Source organism: Hippocampus zosterae, chromosome 3 (genome assembly GCF_025434085.1).
Source record: "Hippocampus zosterae strain Florida chromosome 3, ASM2543408v3, whole genome shotgun sequence".
Taxonomy (NCBI): Eukaryota; Metazoa; Chordata; class Actinopteri; order Syngnathiformes; family Syngnathidae; genus Hippocampus; species Hippocampus zosterae.
In genome coordinates this window covers 7,315,810-7,333,731 of record NC_067453.1, presented here as the reverse complement: position 1 = coordinate 7,333,731, position 17,922 = coordinate 7,315,810, and the positions used below count along the sequence as shown (strand labels likewise).

General features: G+C 42.6%; 1 protein-coding gene across 3 annotated transcripts in view; it reads left to right on the top strand.

Annotated features, from left to right (window-relative positions):
* furinb (furin (paired basic amino acid cleaving enzyme) b) overlaps positions 1-17,922 on the top strand; it is a 73,374-nt gene that overhangs the window by 43,596 nt on the left and 11,856 nt on the right. For all 3 annotated transcript variants that reach the window (XM_052060058.1, XM_052060060.1, XM_052060061.1), the window contains exons 7-10: positions 1,652-1,740; positions 8,184-8,356; positions 14,629-14,841; positions 17,337-17,437. In XM_052060058.1, the coding sequence (XP_051916018.1) occupies positions 1,652-1,740; positions 8,184-8,356; positions 14,629-14,841; positions 17,337-17,437 (576 nt within the window). The remainder of the gene's footprint in view (positions 1-1,651; positions 1,741-8,183; positions 8,357-14,628; positions 14,842-17,336; positions 17,438-17,922) is intronic.

Here is a 17,922-nt window from a genome sequence, read left to right as displayed (position 1 = left end):
GGTACTCCGGTTTTCCTCCACATTCCAACAACTTGCACCGAAGGTTAATGGAACAATCTAGATTCTCCTAAGAGAACGGGATCGGTGACAGCAGCTTAACCCTTTCAGCGACCGTGGTTCCTAGAGTGAAGAGCTATTCACGTTTTTTCTTCTCATATTAATTAATCTTTGTTGTGCATCAAGCACGACAATTGACCCTTATGTGTGTTGCCATCCACTGCCATTATTTTGTTTTCATGGCTAAAGACTAATAAAATATCCTCATGTAGGTTATTATTATTTGTGCATGAAAGGGTCGGAATATCCCTACTCCGAATCGTTACTGGCTCCAAGTCAGTCATTAGATCACTCAGAAGCACCATCATTGCATTGATGAATGGGCAATCTCTTGCGATCATTTTTGTTCCTGGCATTTAAAAAATGTTGAATAAGGGTCAAAGATCCATTCTTCCCATCACTTCTTATTTTGCCTGCCTCGCCTCATGATGTTTATGCACAGAGGTGTCATGTGCACCTGTCTTTCAGAGACGGTATTTAACTCATTCACTCCCAAAGACGTTTTTAAACATCTGTTAAGACTTGGTCCAGAATTGGCTGGGACTGAATGAGTTAAAGACATAAAACAAACTCTTGGTTTTGATGAATTACATTGGGTGTGCTGAATTCATCCGTGTGTATGTACTCCTCTCAGAAAGCGCAAAATCAACTGTGCAGTTATCACGCCCATTTAGCAGGCACAATCCTGTGCTTGTCTGCTTAGTAGATTGGCTTCCACATCTTTTCATGTTTCCATTTTTTCATGCACAAACCTTGAGTAAATCCAAAACTGTATCAGGAGTAAATAAGAACTGAAGGAGTTGCTCCGACCCTGTAAATTTACTTCGAATCAAAAAGCAGTTTTTTTTTTCACACTCTGCAACCGTGCGGCTGTAATCACCTTGGCTTTAATGCTGTGAAGACAGGACATCCCCGAGATAGCTGCTCATCTCCATCCATGTATGATATGGGGGAGGGAATATATTTTAAAAGGAGTTCACCTGTGTAAAAAGAAGGCAAAGTTTGCAAGTTTATACAACAGATGCTAAGGTGTTATTACTGTGTTGAGCATCGTAACTGGCAGTCCGTCCCCGTTATATCTGACAAACGTGATCAGCAACTAGTATTGCATGTATTTAACAGATCGAGGAAGATACAGTACATTTGTAATATGTTGGTGTATTTTTCATCATTGACGCTGTGTCCTGTAAAGCTCAACACCCACATTTATAGAGAATGCATTGATCAGTTTGTATATGTCAGTGGTGAACAGTCAGGGCCAGAAAGGTCTTATGTGTCCACTGTCAGAATCCCAAACCTGTGCTTTTAATGATGTTCATAAAGGTTTTAATGCATGAATTTGCTCAATATGGTACACTTCTAATTGCAAATGCTTTGATATCTGAAGAATGTTGTCAGCTGGATGTTGCATCTACTGTTGTGATGCTCAAATAAAATATTCATTCGATGAATTTCAGGTCTTTTGGGCTTCACAACAGTGCGGAAAACAGGAAAATGTTTTTCTTCAATTCAGGACTAACAGACTCTTATGCTCAGTATTCAATGGTCCAAATGTTTTTCTTTCATGGTCCTTCCGAATCTGCTCTCTTCAAAGACATGGAACTCGATGCGCAGGAGAGGTTGCAGCTGCAGCTAACAATGGTGTGTGCGGGGTTGGTGTGGCCTACAATGCTAAAATTGGAGGTAAGTGCATCATCGTAATTGGGAATTTCTCTCATCTGTCATTTATCTAGTTCTCTTTCAGGTATGGTAAAGTATGATCAAAATAAAAACTCCAATGAATAATATGATGAGTATACAAGACTTTGACGATACTGAGATGATGTGTGGACTTTAAATGACCCTCCAACCCGCTCCCCCTGCCCCCCAATGCCCAAATGTCCTTTTTTTGTTCAATTAAGTAGATATATTATTTAGGCGGCCTGGTGGTCCAGTGGTCGACCTCACTGCAGAGGCACTGGGTTCAATTCCAGCTCCAACCTCCCTGTGTGCAGTATGCATGTTGTCCCCGGGCCTGCGTGGGTTTTCTCCGGGTCCTCCGGTTTCCTCCCGCATTCCAAAAACACACATGGCAGGCTGATTGAACACTCTAAATTATCCCTGGGTGTGAGTGTGAGCGTGGTTGGTTGTTCGTTTCTGTGTGCCCTGCGATTAGCTATCAACCGGTTCAGGGTGTCCCCCGCCTACTGCCTGAAGACGGCTGGGATAGCCTGCAGCACCCCCCGCGACCCTTGTGATGATAAAATGTATCGGAAAATGGATGGACGGATGTTATATTCTTGTAAAATTATTGTATACATATTGAACACTGAATTGAACTTAGTGATTTTATGGAGTAGCTTTTTTTTTTTTTTTTGTCTCGTCGCTTTTTGAAAGCCAGATGACGGTGGCTGAAAAGGCCTCAATCAGGATAATGCTGTCTGGTTTAAAACCAGCCTGACCACTAGTGATGTGTCGTTCGCGAACGAGCCGGCTCCGGGAGCCGGCTCTTTGAAGTGAACGATGGGAGCCGGCTCCCACCTCATGGGGAGCCGGAAGGGGAGGGTTACACACGCACGCACGCACGCACACACACACACACACACACACACACACACTGCAGTTTAGAGAAGGGGGAGGGGTTAGAGAAGAGACGCGCACAGCAGCACACTGAGCAGCACGCGAACAAGACAGACGAGGAGACGAGAGAGCTAGTTAGTGAAAAAAAACAACACGGTGGACAGTAGAAAGGTGAGAAAATGGATAGGAAACGCAGTGAAATATGGACTCATTTCAATTTAATTGGTAGTTCAAAGGCAGCGTGTAGACTGTGCAAGGTTAAAATATCCCATAGATCAGGCTCCACAAATAACCTGCACAGGCACATCAGAAATATCCACCCATGAGTACAATTTGAAGAGAAAAGACAAGCAAGGGAACCAGCTATTAATGAAGGTGCTAGTGTGTCTGCAACTGTTGCTGCTACTGCAATGTCGCAACTGCCTAGATGTACAACCCAGAGCTCTATGAGCCACTTTATGCAAAAAACTATAAAACCAGCAAAACAGAACACAATTGATGAGGAACTGGGTAAAATGATTGCATGGGATTTTCATCCATTTTGTGTTGGCTGTGTGTTGTCGCAACATCTGTCCCCTCAGAGAGAATCTTCTCCAAAACAGGGCAAATATTAACAGAGAGGAGAAAGAGGATCAACCCCTCAAAGCTGAGGCACTTGGTTTTTCTTCATGCCAATCTTCGCTAAAGACAAGCATCCTTTACCTGGATGCTGCTTTTTTTCCTTTTTGTTTTACAAATTTTAATTTATAATTTGTTGTTTGGTATTCAAAGCTTACTTATGTTGTTTTACTGTAAATAGTTAAAAGCTTATAAATAAACACATTCAGAGATTGGAACCTTTTGACGACCTTGTTTTGAGATGGGTCTTTGTACTTTGTTTTTTTTTTGTAGCACTCAATGTTGCGTATGTTCAGAAGAATATAAATAAAGCCATATAAATAATAAATATTTGATATAATGTCTATTTTTTGCATTAGTACTTCATTTTACACATAATATTATGTTATTTTTGGTATTAAATTAATTTAAGCAACAAAAAAAAACTGAGGAGCCATTTGGGAGCCAAAAGAGCCGGCTCTTTTTAGGGAGCCGATCCAAAAGAGCCGGCTCTCTAAAAGGAGCCGGAATTCCCATCACTACTGACCACCCATTTTTAATTGTTGGCTCACAACACAGCATGAGAGACAGCCATTGTTTTTTAGTGCCTTATTTGTTTTCATAGATTTTAACCTTGTTGTTTTATTGTTTCTAAATTATGTTTGGTTCAAATGTCTTGCCTACGTATATTCCACTTTAGTTTATCTACAGCACTTTGTTGCAGCTGCGGGTGTTTTTAAAGTGCTTTATTAAACACGATTGAGTTCCAAAACACACTTTATATCTCAGTAGATATTAAAGATATTCTGTAAACAGTATCCTGCAGAATTTCATCAGGCAAACCTCCCGAGTGAAATTTAATCTGCTTCATCATGCTAGTTGACTCCTTATAAATTTGAAGCAATTTGTTCTACAGCAAAATTATGTATGAATGAATTGCTCCAGCCTCAAATTATCCCCATCGTAAATGCTTGATTAACTGTACGGGCATTGGTTTAACCGTTTCGTACTCCAGTTGCATCTCACGTTCCAAAAGCATGCTAATTTGGTAAATAGAGTCTAAATTGCCCCAAGGTCGAAATACACCTGGAAGTGTGAATGCTTGTTGGTCTACGTACAGTCTGCCTTGTAATTAAATGAAAACCAATTGAGGGTGTGTCCTGCCTCTCACCAAAATCAGTTCAATAGAATGGGTAGTACTTCAAAAAACATTTTTTAAGGAATGAATGCACAAAGAGTCTGCAGAAAAGTAGTTAAAATTTAATGACTGTCTGAGTCTTATGTGTTGTGTTGTATTATTTTTGTTTTTATTTTGACTTCAAGATGGTCCCGCGAGAGTGGCTGCCTTCACAGCAGCTCCTATCCTTGTTGTTCTTCTACTTTCTTCCTTTCATAACTTTGCTGATGTAAATTAGGAGTTTCTCCATTGTGAGATGAATAAGATAAGATAAGATATCCTTTATTCGTCCCACACTGGGGAAATTTACAGCCTCCAGCAGCAAGAATAAAGGTTGTCTTATTCATCCATCCATCCATCCATCCATCATCTACCGCTTATCCGGGGCCGGGTCGCGGGGGCAACAGCTTTAGCAGGGAAGCCCAGACTTCCCTCTCCCTAGCTACTTCCTCCAGCTCTCCCCGGGGGATCCCGAGACGTTCCCAGGCCAGCTGGGTGACATAGTCTCTCCAGCGTGTCCTGGGTCTTCCCTGGGGTCTCCTCCCGGTGGGACATGCCCGGAACACCTCACCAGGGAGGCGCTCAGGAGGTATCCGAATCAGATGCCCAAGCCACCTCATCTGGCTCCTCTCGATGTGGAGGAGAAGCGGCTCGACTCTGAGCCCCTCCCGGATGACCGAGCTTCTCACCTTATCTCTAAGGGAGAGCCCGGACACCCTGCGGAGAAAACTCATTTCGGCCGCTTGTATCCGGGATCTCGTTCTTTCGGTCACGACCCACAGCTCGTGACCATAGATGAGGGTTGGGACGTAGATCGACCGGTAAATTGAGAGCTTCGCCCTTTGGCTCAGCTCCTTCTTCACCACGACAGACCGATACAACGTCCGCATCACAGCAGACGCTGCACCGATCCGCCTGTCGATCTCCCGCTCCCCCTTGCCCCCACTCGTGAACAAGACCCCAAGATACTTGAATTCCTCCACTTGGGGCAAGATCTCCTCCCCGACCCGGAGGGGGCACTCCACCCTTTTCCGACTGAGGACCATGGTTTCAGATTTGGAGGTGCTGATTTTCATCCCAACCGCTTCACACTCGGCTGCGAAACGCTCCAGTGAGAGTTGGAGAGCCCCGTTTGAAGGAGCCAACAGCACCACATCATCCGCAAAAAGCAGGGATGCAATACTGAGGCCCCCAAAACGGACCCCCTCAACGCTTCGGCTGCGCCTAGAAATTCCGTCCATAAAAGTTATTAACAGAATCGGCGACAAAGGGCAGCCTTGGCGGAGTCCTACCCCCACTGGAAACGATTCCGACTTACTGCCGGCAATGCGGACCAAACTCTGACATCGGTGGTATAGTGACCGAACAGCCCGTATCAGGGGGTTCGGTACCCCATACCCTCGAAGCACCCCCCACAGAACTCCCCGAGGGACACGGTCAAACGCCTTCTCCAAGTCCACAAAACACATGTAGACTGGTTGGGCGAATTCCCACATACCCTCGAGGACCCTGCTAAGGGTGTAGAGCTGGTCCACTGTTCCACGGCCGGGACGAAAACCACACTGCTCCTCCTCAATCTGAGGCTCGACTTCCTGACGGACCCTCCTCTCCAGCACCCCTGAATAGACCTTACCAGGGAGGCTGAGGAGTGTGATCCCTCTGTAGTTGGAACACACCCTCCGGTCCCCCTTTTTAAAAAGAGGGACTACCACCCCGGTCTGCCAGGTTGTCTTATTCTTATTTCATAATCTGATATCCTCTGTTCCATTCACGATGCAGGAAATGAATATTGGCCAACATGAGTCCCACTGTTATCGCTGCAAGTTGCTCTTTATTTTATTTATTTATTTTTTAATAGCTGGTACAGGTGTCGCAAAAGGCCCTATATATCGTGACAAAGGTGTTAAGTTGATGTCAGTTGAGACACAGTAGCCATTGCTCGTTTGTGCTGCCCACACACTTCAGAATACAATAGCGCATTCACAACTAAAATCCTGGTTTAAAATAAATAAATAAAAGCACAGTTATTTTGCATTTTACTTCATTCATTCATTTATCTTCCGAGCCACTTGATCCTCACTAGGGTCGCGGGGCGTGCTGGAGCCTATCCCAGCTGTCTTCGGGCAGTAGGCGGGGGACACCCTGAATCGGTTGCCAGCCAATCGCAGGGCACACAGAAACGAACAACCATCCGCACTCACACTCACACCCAGGGACAATTTAGAGTGTTCAATCAGCCTGCCACACGTTTTTGGAATGTGGGAGGAAACCGGAGCACCCGGAGAAAACCCACACAGGCCCGGGGAGAACATGCAAACTCCACACAGGCAGGCCGGAGCTGGAATCGAACCCGGTACCTCTGCACTGTGAAGCCGACATGCTAACCACTGGACTACCGGGCGGCCTGCATTTTACTTTGACTTCATAAAAACTTTGCGAGGGCAGGTCATATTCTTATTATATTGTAATGAGAGGCTATTGGGGGGGAAAAAGTTGTGATGTTTTGACCTTGGAGGCATATTTTTCCAGAAGGTTTTGGCCAAATTGGACTTTTGGGGCGCTTGACTTTATACATGTATTCACAAAGGTTTATTCATTTTATTCGATGTTTCTGAGAAAATTCCTGTCATGGATTAAAGAAGATTTGTTGTAAATGTTGGCATCAGATGATCTGTTAATTTGCATGACAATCGAAGCCATCCTGACGCTGCATGCAGGCCCCCGAGGAACTTGAATCAGCCCCATTCCAGATGTTCCTCAGCGTTCGCCTTCTTAGTCTTCATTACCATTTGTCTGCTGATGGAGAAACAGATTGTTCATGTCCTTCGAGCTTGCTAACGACCTGCTGTGTGTTGCTTCTCCATGTTGGTGAGCACAATAATAATAATAATAGGGGACACTTTGATGGTGGTATCCTTGCTAAGCAATGATTAGTGATAAGCATTTAAACACCGCCGCTGACCTTCGTCGCCTCAATTAACGTTTGCTTCCTGCACGTCTTCTCCTTTTGCTAGTGCTATAACCGACCCCCTGACACGCAGCAGTATTTGTGCCACGGAGTTGCAGGAAGTAAACGAGAATTGTAACAACAGTATTTACGATGACTGCTGTCACACAGTCTGCGCATAACAATGACCAAGTAAAAAAACATTTCTGTGTGGCACTATTTGCTACCTGGCATTCAAACGTTTGCATTCCGCATCTCCTCCTGCGGCGAGACTACTTATCCGTTTGCAGCCCCGCTGGAGAAACTCAGCATGGTGTCTGGAATCAATTATTGAAGTCTTAATGTGGATGTCTGTCTTGCCTTGGTGCAGCAGGTCCAGTCCCAGTAATGGACTTCATTTGAAGGTGGTTCATTTCACACCTCTCGACTGCTATTAATGTTCACTGGACGGATCTGAGGCAGCTCACATCAAATGCCCAGGCAGTGGTGTATTTAGGTGTGATTAAAGGTGTCATTTGGGGTCTACCCCGTGGACACGCCATTCTGTTGCAGGCTCTCTGAACTCTCATCTTATTTTGCAGTTGGGTGTCCGTCAGATGTGTGAGCACATTTATGTGCTCATTAAAACCCTTTTTGTTTCCATCCCACAATGTTTGTTCCTATTGTTGCAGACAGTAACGTGGGTTGGTATTTCCACCGGGAAGATTTCACTGCTTGTCATCCCTTGTTTATTTTCCCCCTTTTGAACTTTCTAAGGCTGTAATTCTTTGCTGCTGTTCTCTTGCCTGCATCTCCCACATCCCTGATCGCTGACCTAATGAGCTTGTCTGTGTGTGCATTTAACAGGAGTTCGTATGCTGGATGGGGAGGTGACCGATGTGGTGGAGGCCCACTCTCTTGGTCTCAAGCCCCAGTACATTCACATATACAGTGCCAGCTGGGGTCCAGAAGATGACGGCAAATCGCTGGACGGCCCTGCTAAGCTGGCCAAGGAGGCTTTCCAACAGGGAATCACCAAGGTCAGTGAGACTGTAATCTTGGACTTGTGTCGTAGATCTTTTTCGTATATTTTAAAGATGCCAAAACAACAAGTAGCAGTAACAAGTTCTTCCCGTTGTTTTTATCGTGTCGCGCAAAAGGGAGGACTCTGGCATTAGCTGACGTATTGTTGGTCTTCGTCTGTCCATTGACAATGCCCCTGAAAGTTGGATCTAAGCGGGGCATTCAATTTCACTTCACTTGCTACAAAAAGAGAACAGTGCAATTAACTACACAGGAAATAATCCTATTCAAACATATCCCACCTTGTCTAGGCTCTCTGACCAGCCCTCGCAAAGTTTTTTATGAAGTTAAAGTAAAATGCAAAATATGTTGTGCTTTTATTGATTTATTTATTTATTATTTTTGCACCAGGATGTTAGTTGTGAATGCGCTATTGTATTCTGAAGTGTGTGGGTAGCACAAACAAGCAATGGCTACTGTGTCTCAAGTGACATCAACTTAACAACTTTGTCACGATATATAGGGCCTTTTGCGACACCTGTACCAACTATTAAAAAATAAATACATGAAATAAAGAGCAACTTGCAGCGATAACAGCGGGACTCATGTTGGCAAATCCTCATTTCCTGCATCGTGAATGGAACAACAGGGGATATAAAATTCTTGCATCAAGGATGCACTCTGTGGGCATGATTTTTGCAAATGATATTTTTATCTGTATATAAGGCTGTATATGTAATTTCCGTGTGACTGTTTATTATTTTGTTTGTTTTCCAATTACAGTATAACACAACCTCTTTTTCCCCCTTTGGTTCTCAAACAATTGATCCACACATTTTTGTCCTCCCGGTTGGACTGATGCCTCAGTCAGTCTTGTGTAAAACGCTGATAGCTAATCCAAAATATAGAAGCCAGACTTCTAACAAGAACCAGCTGGTGCTCCCATTGTGCCTGTTCATGCATCCCGCCACTGTCTTCCACTAAAATTATGAATAAACTCCCAGATCCTGTTAATTACTTCCCAAATTCATTTGTGTTGTGAAGCCTTTCCATCGACCTCGCTTCTTGTTTCTGTTGTTCTGTTCTTGTTCATTTCATTCTAGTTGAACTCTCTTGGTGTCACATTTTCATCTTTGTTTAGTCTACATATCCACTATATTAACCTTTCGCTCAGTTTTGCTTTGCAAGTGTCGGTGAAGCGCTTTGTAACTGTGTTCTAAAAAGTGGTCATGAATAAAGGTAAATACAGGTCTACTTCATCGTATACCGTACCTAAACCATCTTTGAGTCCTTACTAATTCACCGCTTCCGAGAAAGACTTCAAATTCAACACGATTGCAGTTAGCACGGTGTTGCCCTCAACAACCGTTTTGTCACAGGGCCCCTTGAAAAATGAATTTCCATTCTGTGCATAATATAGCCACGTTCTTAGTTCTTCAACAAGAGGGTGCCAAAAATGGTGCAGAAGTGTTGTTTTTGTTCTTTCTCCAATTTTTGACTGGGCAAATACAACCAAATTGAATTCATGAATTTCATGAATTGGCCCGAACTGCACTGCCTGCTGTAGCTTTGCAAACGAACAGTAGAAGTTGTCAGTCATCCTTTGACTAGTCCTTGAAGGCTAGGGTGGGAGGTGGTACGTGTTGTCTCGGCCTCATCTATATTTTTTTCCTATTTTGTATGAGCTGAAGGGTGCATGCTATGAGCTATGAGCAGCAGTCATCGATGCAGAACAACAGATGGATTCAAGCACTTCAGTCATTCAATTGGTATATAAATAAGCTAAACAACCCCGGTCGGCTCAAGTACAGAGAAAGAAAGGATCGTGTCGCAAAACACACAAGCTCATCGGTTTTGACAAGAGCAAACACAGTTTGAAAGGAATACGCACGCACACCACACGCCCGCACACACATATACGTGTTTGCTTCGCTGTTTTTATTTATTCCTGTGGCATTTATTCATTGCATTGCAACTTTGTTATTGTATTCATCAGCACATTCTTTGGTGGAATTTGAAGACTGCAAATTAGCTGGCGCTTGACATGTTTTGTGCGTAACGTATTCCCCTTTGTAAAGGCAACACAGGACAATTGCGAAGAATACACAACGTTTCAGCTGCCTAGTATGTAACAAGCATTTATTATAGGAGGCGACTGGTGCAGGCTTAGGGCGGCCCGGTAGTCCAGTGGTTAGCACGTCGGCTTCACAGTGCAGAGGTACCGGGTTCAATTCCAGCTCCGGCCTCCCTGTGTGGAGTTTGCATGTTCTCCCCGGGCCTGCGTGGGTTTTCTCCGGGTGCTCCGGTTTCCTCCCACATTCCAAAAACATGCGTGGCAGGCTGATTGAACACTCTAAATTGTCCCTAGTTGTGAGTGTGAGTGCGAATGGTTGTTCGTTTCTGTGTGCCCTGCGATTGGCTGGCAACTGATTCAGGGTGTCCCCCGCCTACTGCCCGAAGACAGCTGGGATAGGCTCCAGCACCCCCCGCGACCCTAGTGAGGATCAAGCGGCGCGGAAGATGAATGAATGAAAGATGAATGGTGCAGGCTTGCTTGGTCTTGTGCGGCAGTAAGGTCAGCATGAGCTAGAAGCATGCAATCAACTGAAGCTGACATTAAAGCCTGGTCCGACGAGGCTACGATTTAAGGTTTCATTCATCAACAATGTTTTTCACAGAGGTCTTACCTGTATTATTTTTGAAGTTTTATTTCTTGGTTCGAATTGCTTGTCACCAGGGGGCTGTAAACTTTTGTGCCCGGGGTTTTTTCTTGTCTCATCAAAATGCACTAAATCTAGAAATATAGATCTCCTGGAAAATTAAACAAAAATGATAACATGAAGCATTGGAGTTGTTATTGCAAATGGCTGTTCATTCATAAGTCCATACAGATCTCAGTATTTTACTTGGGAAATATACAATAGGGAGAGCACAGCAAGTGCAGAATTAAGTTTGTCGCGATGGAATTGGAGTTGGGGGAGGCAAATATAATTTCGTTTCAGAAAAGAAAGCTATCGAGCCGATAATTTTGGGGCAGCTAGCAGCAGTATCAAAGACATTTTTTGTTTGTTTTAACCATGTGTGAATTGCGTTTATCCATTAATCCTGCATAACATTGCATTTTAAAAAACTGAAGCAAATGGAATAGAAGTTGAAAGCCGTTTTGTCATTGGGGGTGTGGCTTGACTCCCGACTGAGACTGGCTCAGAGTCTGCGCTGAGATCATTCAGGAGCTCCAAGATTGCATTGCTGAATAGACAATATGTCATGACATTGTTTATTTTTGGAACTGAATATATGTATCCCCGAGCAGAAAAGCTATCCCCGCTGCTGTTCATTTTTCTTTACGCTCTGCTGGCACTCTGTGATGTGTTGGGTTGTTCCTGCCTTTCAGACACAGTATTTAAAGAGGCATAATCACCCATTGCAATTTGTCTCAGGTTTGATCAATTACAATGAGCGCGCTAAACTCGTGTATTTGAATACACTCCTCCCAGAACGCATCAATACTGTTCATTTGGCACTCACAATCCTGGCTGCTCCCGGTTAGAAGATCAGCCTCCATATGTGTCTGCGTTGGCAATCAAGTTTGTGCCTGTATTCACTTTGCATTTAGTAAATCAAACCCAGAGTGTCCAGGTTTCTGCTTCCGCTCTACTTTGTGTCGTGTATAATATTCCAAAATGTCCACAGACTGCATTGTATTTTTTCCACTTTTTTTTTTTTTAGGGCACGGGTGTCAAACTCATGTCACATTGTGGGCCACAAATGGCCTCAGTAGATGTCAAATGGACCGGACCATTAAAATTATACCATACTCTGCTATAAATAACCAAAATAATATGGTTTTCCTTTGTTTTGGTCTAAAGAAGCACAAGAACATTACAAAAATGTTGGAATTGAATGAGCATATCTTACAAAACATTTCATGAAGCACCTTAGATTTCAAGGTCAAGGTCATCTTTATTGTCAAATATGCTTTATGTATGACATGCAGCATAGATGAAATTTCTTCTTCTCCATCCTCAGTGCAAACATGCTGTGCATTAAACACACCGAGCTAAGACAAGATAGCAGCTACACTGTACAAAAGACATAATATAATATTGTATTATATACATAATATCCACATAAAATGTCCTGAGACAAATGCGCAATTTACTTTTATCATTCACGTATATGCATTGCAACTGATCCCACTGATTGTACAAAGGCACAAAATTTGAACAAATAATTGGTATTGAAAAAGGAATTTTTAAACCATTTAAACCACTTGTGCATATAAACTCTAAATTTAATCCCTGCCTACACCTTCCAAACTAAGAAGAGTGCTATTAAATGTGTACAGAATAAAGTATTCACATGTCCTTGATAGCGTCTGCTGTGTTGGGTGTCGGGTGTGTGCTGCTGTTACTGCTGTTCTCTTCTACTCTGATCAAAAGAGTGTGTCCCATAGCAGATACTCCATGAATTCCACCTTATTAAAAATATTCATTCCGTATCCTTTATGCATTTTTTTCACTTTTAAATGAGCCAGTGATCAAACCTCTTTGGGGGCCGGTTCCAGCCCGCGAACCATATGTTTGACACCCATCTTTCAGCGCGCAGTTACATTTCACTCAAACACTTGTCAGTGCTACCATTATCCACTTCAGCCCTCTGAAATCATACCGTTTGGATTTTATTTGGCTGCACTGCACTAATACTGTACTGGTCATTTTCAACCAGACTGTATTTCACTTTCTTTTATCATAAACCGAGGCAATAATGTGTTTCACAGTTGTCCAGCTGCTCAAGGGTTTTTCTGCGTGCAGGACACATGTCATCAACTCATTTTCCCAACAATAATATTCCATATTGGATGTCTGAACTCGGGCCAAACATTGTATCTCTTTCTTGAATGTGATGGAGTTATTACATGTTTTTTTGTCGTAGATTTCATTTCATTGAAAAGGCAATAAATTTAATTAATTTCGACTGGAATGTCAAAATATTGGGAATGGTTCTCAGTATGATGCAGTGACTTTCAGCACCACTGGAAAGTATACCCCGTCCATCCATCCATGCATCCATCCGTCCATTATCCGAACCACCTATAGTAACCATTATGACTGGAAACTATTTTTTTTTTGTCAAATGAAAAGCTCTCTGCTAGTATCCAGCACAACTGAGCATTGGTTATCTTTGTAAAGTTTGACTTTTTACAGGTCTTGTGTTGAATATGAATCCTTTTAGATTATGGTCATAATGTTGTTGTCAGTCAATGGATGACTAAAACATGAACAGTTTTCATGTTACATTTGCATCCTGTCGAGAGTCAGAAACAATTTGAATCTGCTCAGTGGAATACATCGTAGCCCAGGGTCAGTGTGCCGCGTTAATCGTATGAACAGCTGGGCAGCAATTCTATGCTAGTTCAGATCTTTAGAACTCCGTGTGAATTTGACTTTTCTGGTAAATTGCCATTGTGTTAGAGATGAGTAGCTACAATTGGTTAAAAAGAAGGGAAATACACACAAAAAAAAACTAATTCACAAAGGTGATGTCAAAGTTGTGCGGACAGCAGATGGCCCCCTTTTACTCTCTTTTAATAATTTTAATAACTCCATCATGGCCAAGCAGGCCAATCAATGTGTGAAAGGGCAACACCACTCTGTGCCTTTTGAGTGGGACATTTTAAAAATGGATTTCGGAAAATAAAAAGCAACCAGTTATGAAGGCAACAATCAAGATTTAGCTGTCGCAGCTCAGACTGCAAATGCTACTTAGACAGCTCGGGCATTCCAGTAATAAGTCTCTGGATATACCATACAAAATCAAATTCCTGGTGCGTCTTGAAATAATGCACTTTTTGAACTGACAAAGTACATAATTTGTTACTTCAGTCATATTCTTATTATAAGATATGAATCACCTCCCGACTTTTTGACTGCTTGTAAAGTGCACACTTAATGAGATTGAACGGATGAAATACTCTTTGTACTTTAGGGGACTGGAACAAAACAGCCTCTTGGCAGCTATTGTTTTGGCATTTATCTGGCCTCTAACTATTCAACTTGATTATATTTGGTAATAATTTTTTTCTTTTCCGTTTGATCTTGTGTTTTAACACGTTTCTTAACGAGAAGATAAGAGCTGCGGATGTCCAACTCTGTTTCTGAAAGACAACATGTACACTGATTAACAAGGCACTTGAGCAGTGGCACATAATCTGCTGTCTCTCTATCGCTCATAATTACTGTTGTGCAGTCATTTGGAATTATGTGTTCATTTTTTTTCTCAACCTCAGGGACGCAGTGGACTGGGCTCCATTTTTGTGTGGGCCTCGGGAAACGGCGGCAGAGAGAAGGACAACTGCAATTGCGATGGCTACACCAACAGCATCTACACGTTGTCCATCAGCAGCACCACACAATCTGGAAATGTGCCATGGTACAGCGAGCCTTGCTCGTCCACCCTTGCGACCACCTTCAGCTCTGGAAACCCTGGGGAAAAACAGATCGTAGGTGTACACAAATATATACACTCATTGAAAGTGTCTGGTTTGTGCTAGAATGACAGGAACAAAAAAAAAAAAACTATGACGTCAAAATGATGGATTGTGTTTCAAGTCGTAAGCTAACACATCCAAAATCAATCCATGTTCAACATTGACGCGCATTAAGGGAATCTCTCTGCTGTCAAAATAGAAGTGACCGATGTGTAACACACAGGAAGCAAAGCAACTGAGAAAGCGCTACATGCCCCCTTGGAGCTACATGTCAAGAAACGCTTGCCTCAGGGACAAGGAACAGATAACTGACACAGCTCTCGAAGGAGAGCCATGCTGCAAGCAGCCGAAAACAAATACATAGGTGTCCTCTTTTGTTTCTTATTGGACTGGTAAGTGTTTTTCTTTGCCAGAGATCACAAGATCTTTTGTTCTTCACAAATGACAGTTAGTAGCACATTCAGCAATTTAGTTTATCTGACATCCCCTCAAAGTTTATCCTCATCTGATATTTTCACACCGAGGATGAACAAAATGTAGCTGTGAAAACGGTTCGGAAACATGATTCTAGTCAGCATTAGCAATTTGTTATATTATTTATATTATTTATATTATATTGCGATGGCTGGATGGATACAAAATGTGTTTGATCAATCCTTTTTCCTTTTCGGAGAAATATGATGCACTTCCTTTGCAATTTGAAACTGTTGCGTGGTGTCTTAAGGGCCAAAGTAGCAAAATTGAACCAAACAACATTTAGCTTACGCCTTTATCTCTAACCATTTTCAAGCTTCAAAACATCCTTATGAAATCGTGACATTAAGACTAAATATTTTATTGAAAAAAATCGGGCATCGAAATGGCCAATAACATGTCTGTGACATCTAAAATGTTCTGTAAAATTCATTTTTTTACAACTGCATCTGTTGTGAAAGCACAAAATAAATCAGGATGTATTGTACTGTTTTGTATGTCCTTGTCAACATAATACAAAAATCAAGAGCTCATGTATATCATAAAAATACTGTATAGCAACATAACAAATGTGATTGGGTATGCAATTATCCAGAAAGTCCTTCAGCACTTTAAAGTGTCTGATGCTGTGGGATATTGGTCAACGACAATTGTTCAAGTATGTAGAGAGCTGGTTCCACAGGGGTGTGCAAAAATGCAAAGAGCCACTATAAATTTGAGTTACTGTTTAGGGAGTTAATGGCGACAGGGAAGAAGCTGTTTGGTCACGGTCGCCTGAAGGGAGTAGCTGGAAAGGGTGGTGGACAGGGTGTAAGGGGGGCTCCAGTACCCTTACCGGGTCGCGCGCGCGCGCGCACACACACACACACACACGCACACACACACACACACACACACACGCACACACACACACACACACACACACACACGCACACCATGATGAGAAACAGCCTGAAACTGAGGCATGCGATGCACTTTTGCAGCCTGTTAACTATCGTAGCTCACACGTACCGTTTTAAAGTGCTTCCCTGGGCCCTCCTAGATTCTTATTCTTTGCCCGTGCCCTCGGTGAATTGTACACTAAGCAAACTCTGAATGAGAATAATGACGATAAAAGATAGAGCGCAACAGCTCTGATCACAAGCTGCAATTGCAGACTGCTGAGCGCTAACAACTTCCGGTGACGTAATCACGCGCCATTGTAAATTCGAGATTTACCTGCTTTATTTTATTTCGTAAATATTTATTTTGTGAAAATGAGACTTATAGGATTATTAGGATGTACATTAACAGCGTACATTAACACAAAAAATATATATTACTAACATGTACAAAGACACACAAATGTTTTTTTTTTTTTTTTCCCCTCCTCGACACTCCTCGGATCTACTTGGGACCTGTCTTAGATCTACCGGTAGATCAGGATCGACGTAATGGGCACCCCTGGTGTAGAGGGAGAAGAGCATTGGACAGAGGACTCATCCTTGGGGCACCCCTGTGTTGATGATGCATGTTGATCATGCCCTAACCTTTTGAATAACCGAGGATGTGAAGCTCTTTGTCACGTGTATCTATGACCAAATAAGTCATTTCCATTCTTGAATTGAATGGCACAATGACTGAATGAAATGACCGTGACCAGCAGTTAGTCACATACTTAAATTCTGAAACTGGATACTGTACCAGTCAAAGATTAAATGAGTGATGTGACCGGGGTTAAAGCTTCATTCTATGTGCACTGTAAAACTTGTCAAAACCGCACAGAAGCAAAATCTTTTTTCTTTTTCTTTTTTTTTTATTACAGTATATCGTTCTCATGTAAAATTTGCTTTAATGGTCTCTCATTCTATGGTGCCATTGCCATCTTCCGTTTTCTTTTCTGTTACTCATTTTGCTCATGACAGGATCTTTGGTTTCCTGGCCCTCAATGTCTAACACTCAACATCCTTCACTGTGAATTTCCATCACACCTAAGTGGAATACTCGATGTGTAAAATTGAATGTGTCTCTCCATTTCCACATCTCTCTCAAAGGTGACAACAGACCTCAGGCAAAAGTGCACCGATTCGCATACAGGAACGTCGGCTTCAGCACCACTCGCTGCTGGGATTATTGCTCTGGCGCAGGAGGCCAAGTGAGTTGAATCATTTTTCTACAACCATCGGGCATGCCCTCTTTCCAATCAAATGTTGTTTAATCTTATTTAGTATGCGGCACTGCAAGCTCAGAGGTAAGTGTGAATATTAGTTTGCACACGAGTCTGCCAAAATCCCAGCCCAGTTTATCCCCCAGCAAACTGATCTTTTTAGAATCATTTAATTAGGCAGACAAATTAGACTTTATCCCACACACGCATCAGAATAGCTTTCAGCCGTGAGTGACATCTTCAACTCGAGAGTAGTCCCCCCATCCTCCGTTGTTTTTCATGCAGGTTTCCAAATTACTGTCGGCAATTATAATGTGTTCCGTCACGGTCTTGTCTTATGTCATATCTTGTGCATGTTAAGTTTCCTTACCTCCATAATCTCCATAATGCTTGTAAGTTTCATTCTAGCAATTTGTTGGCATGATTTTAGCTGTAACCCTGAAAAAAACTCACAAAGCTGTTTTAGTGCAGAA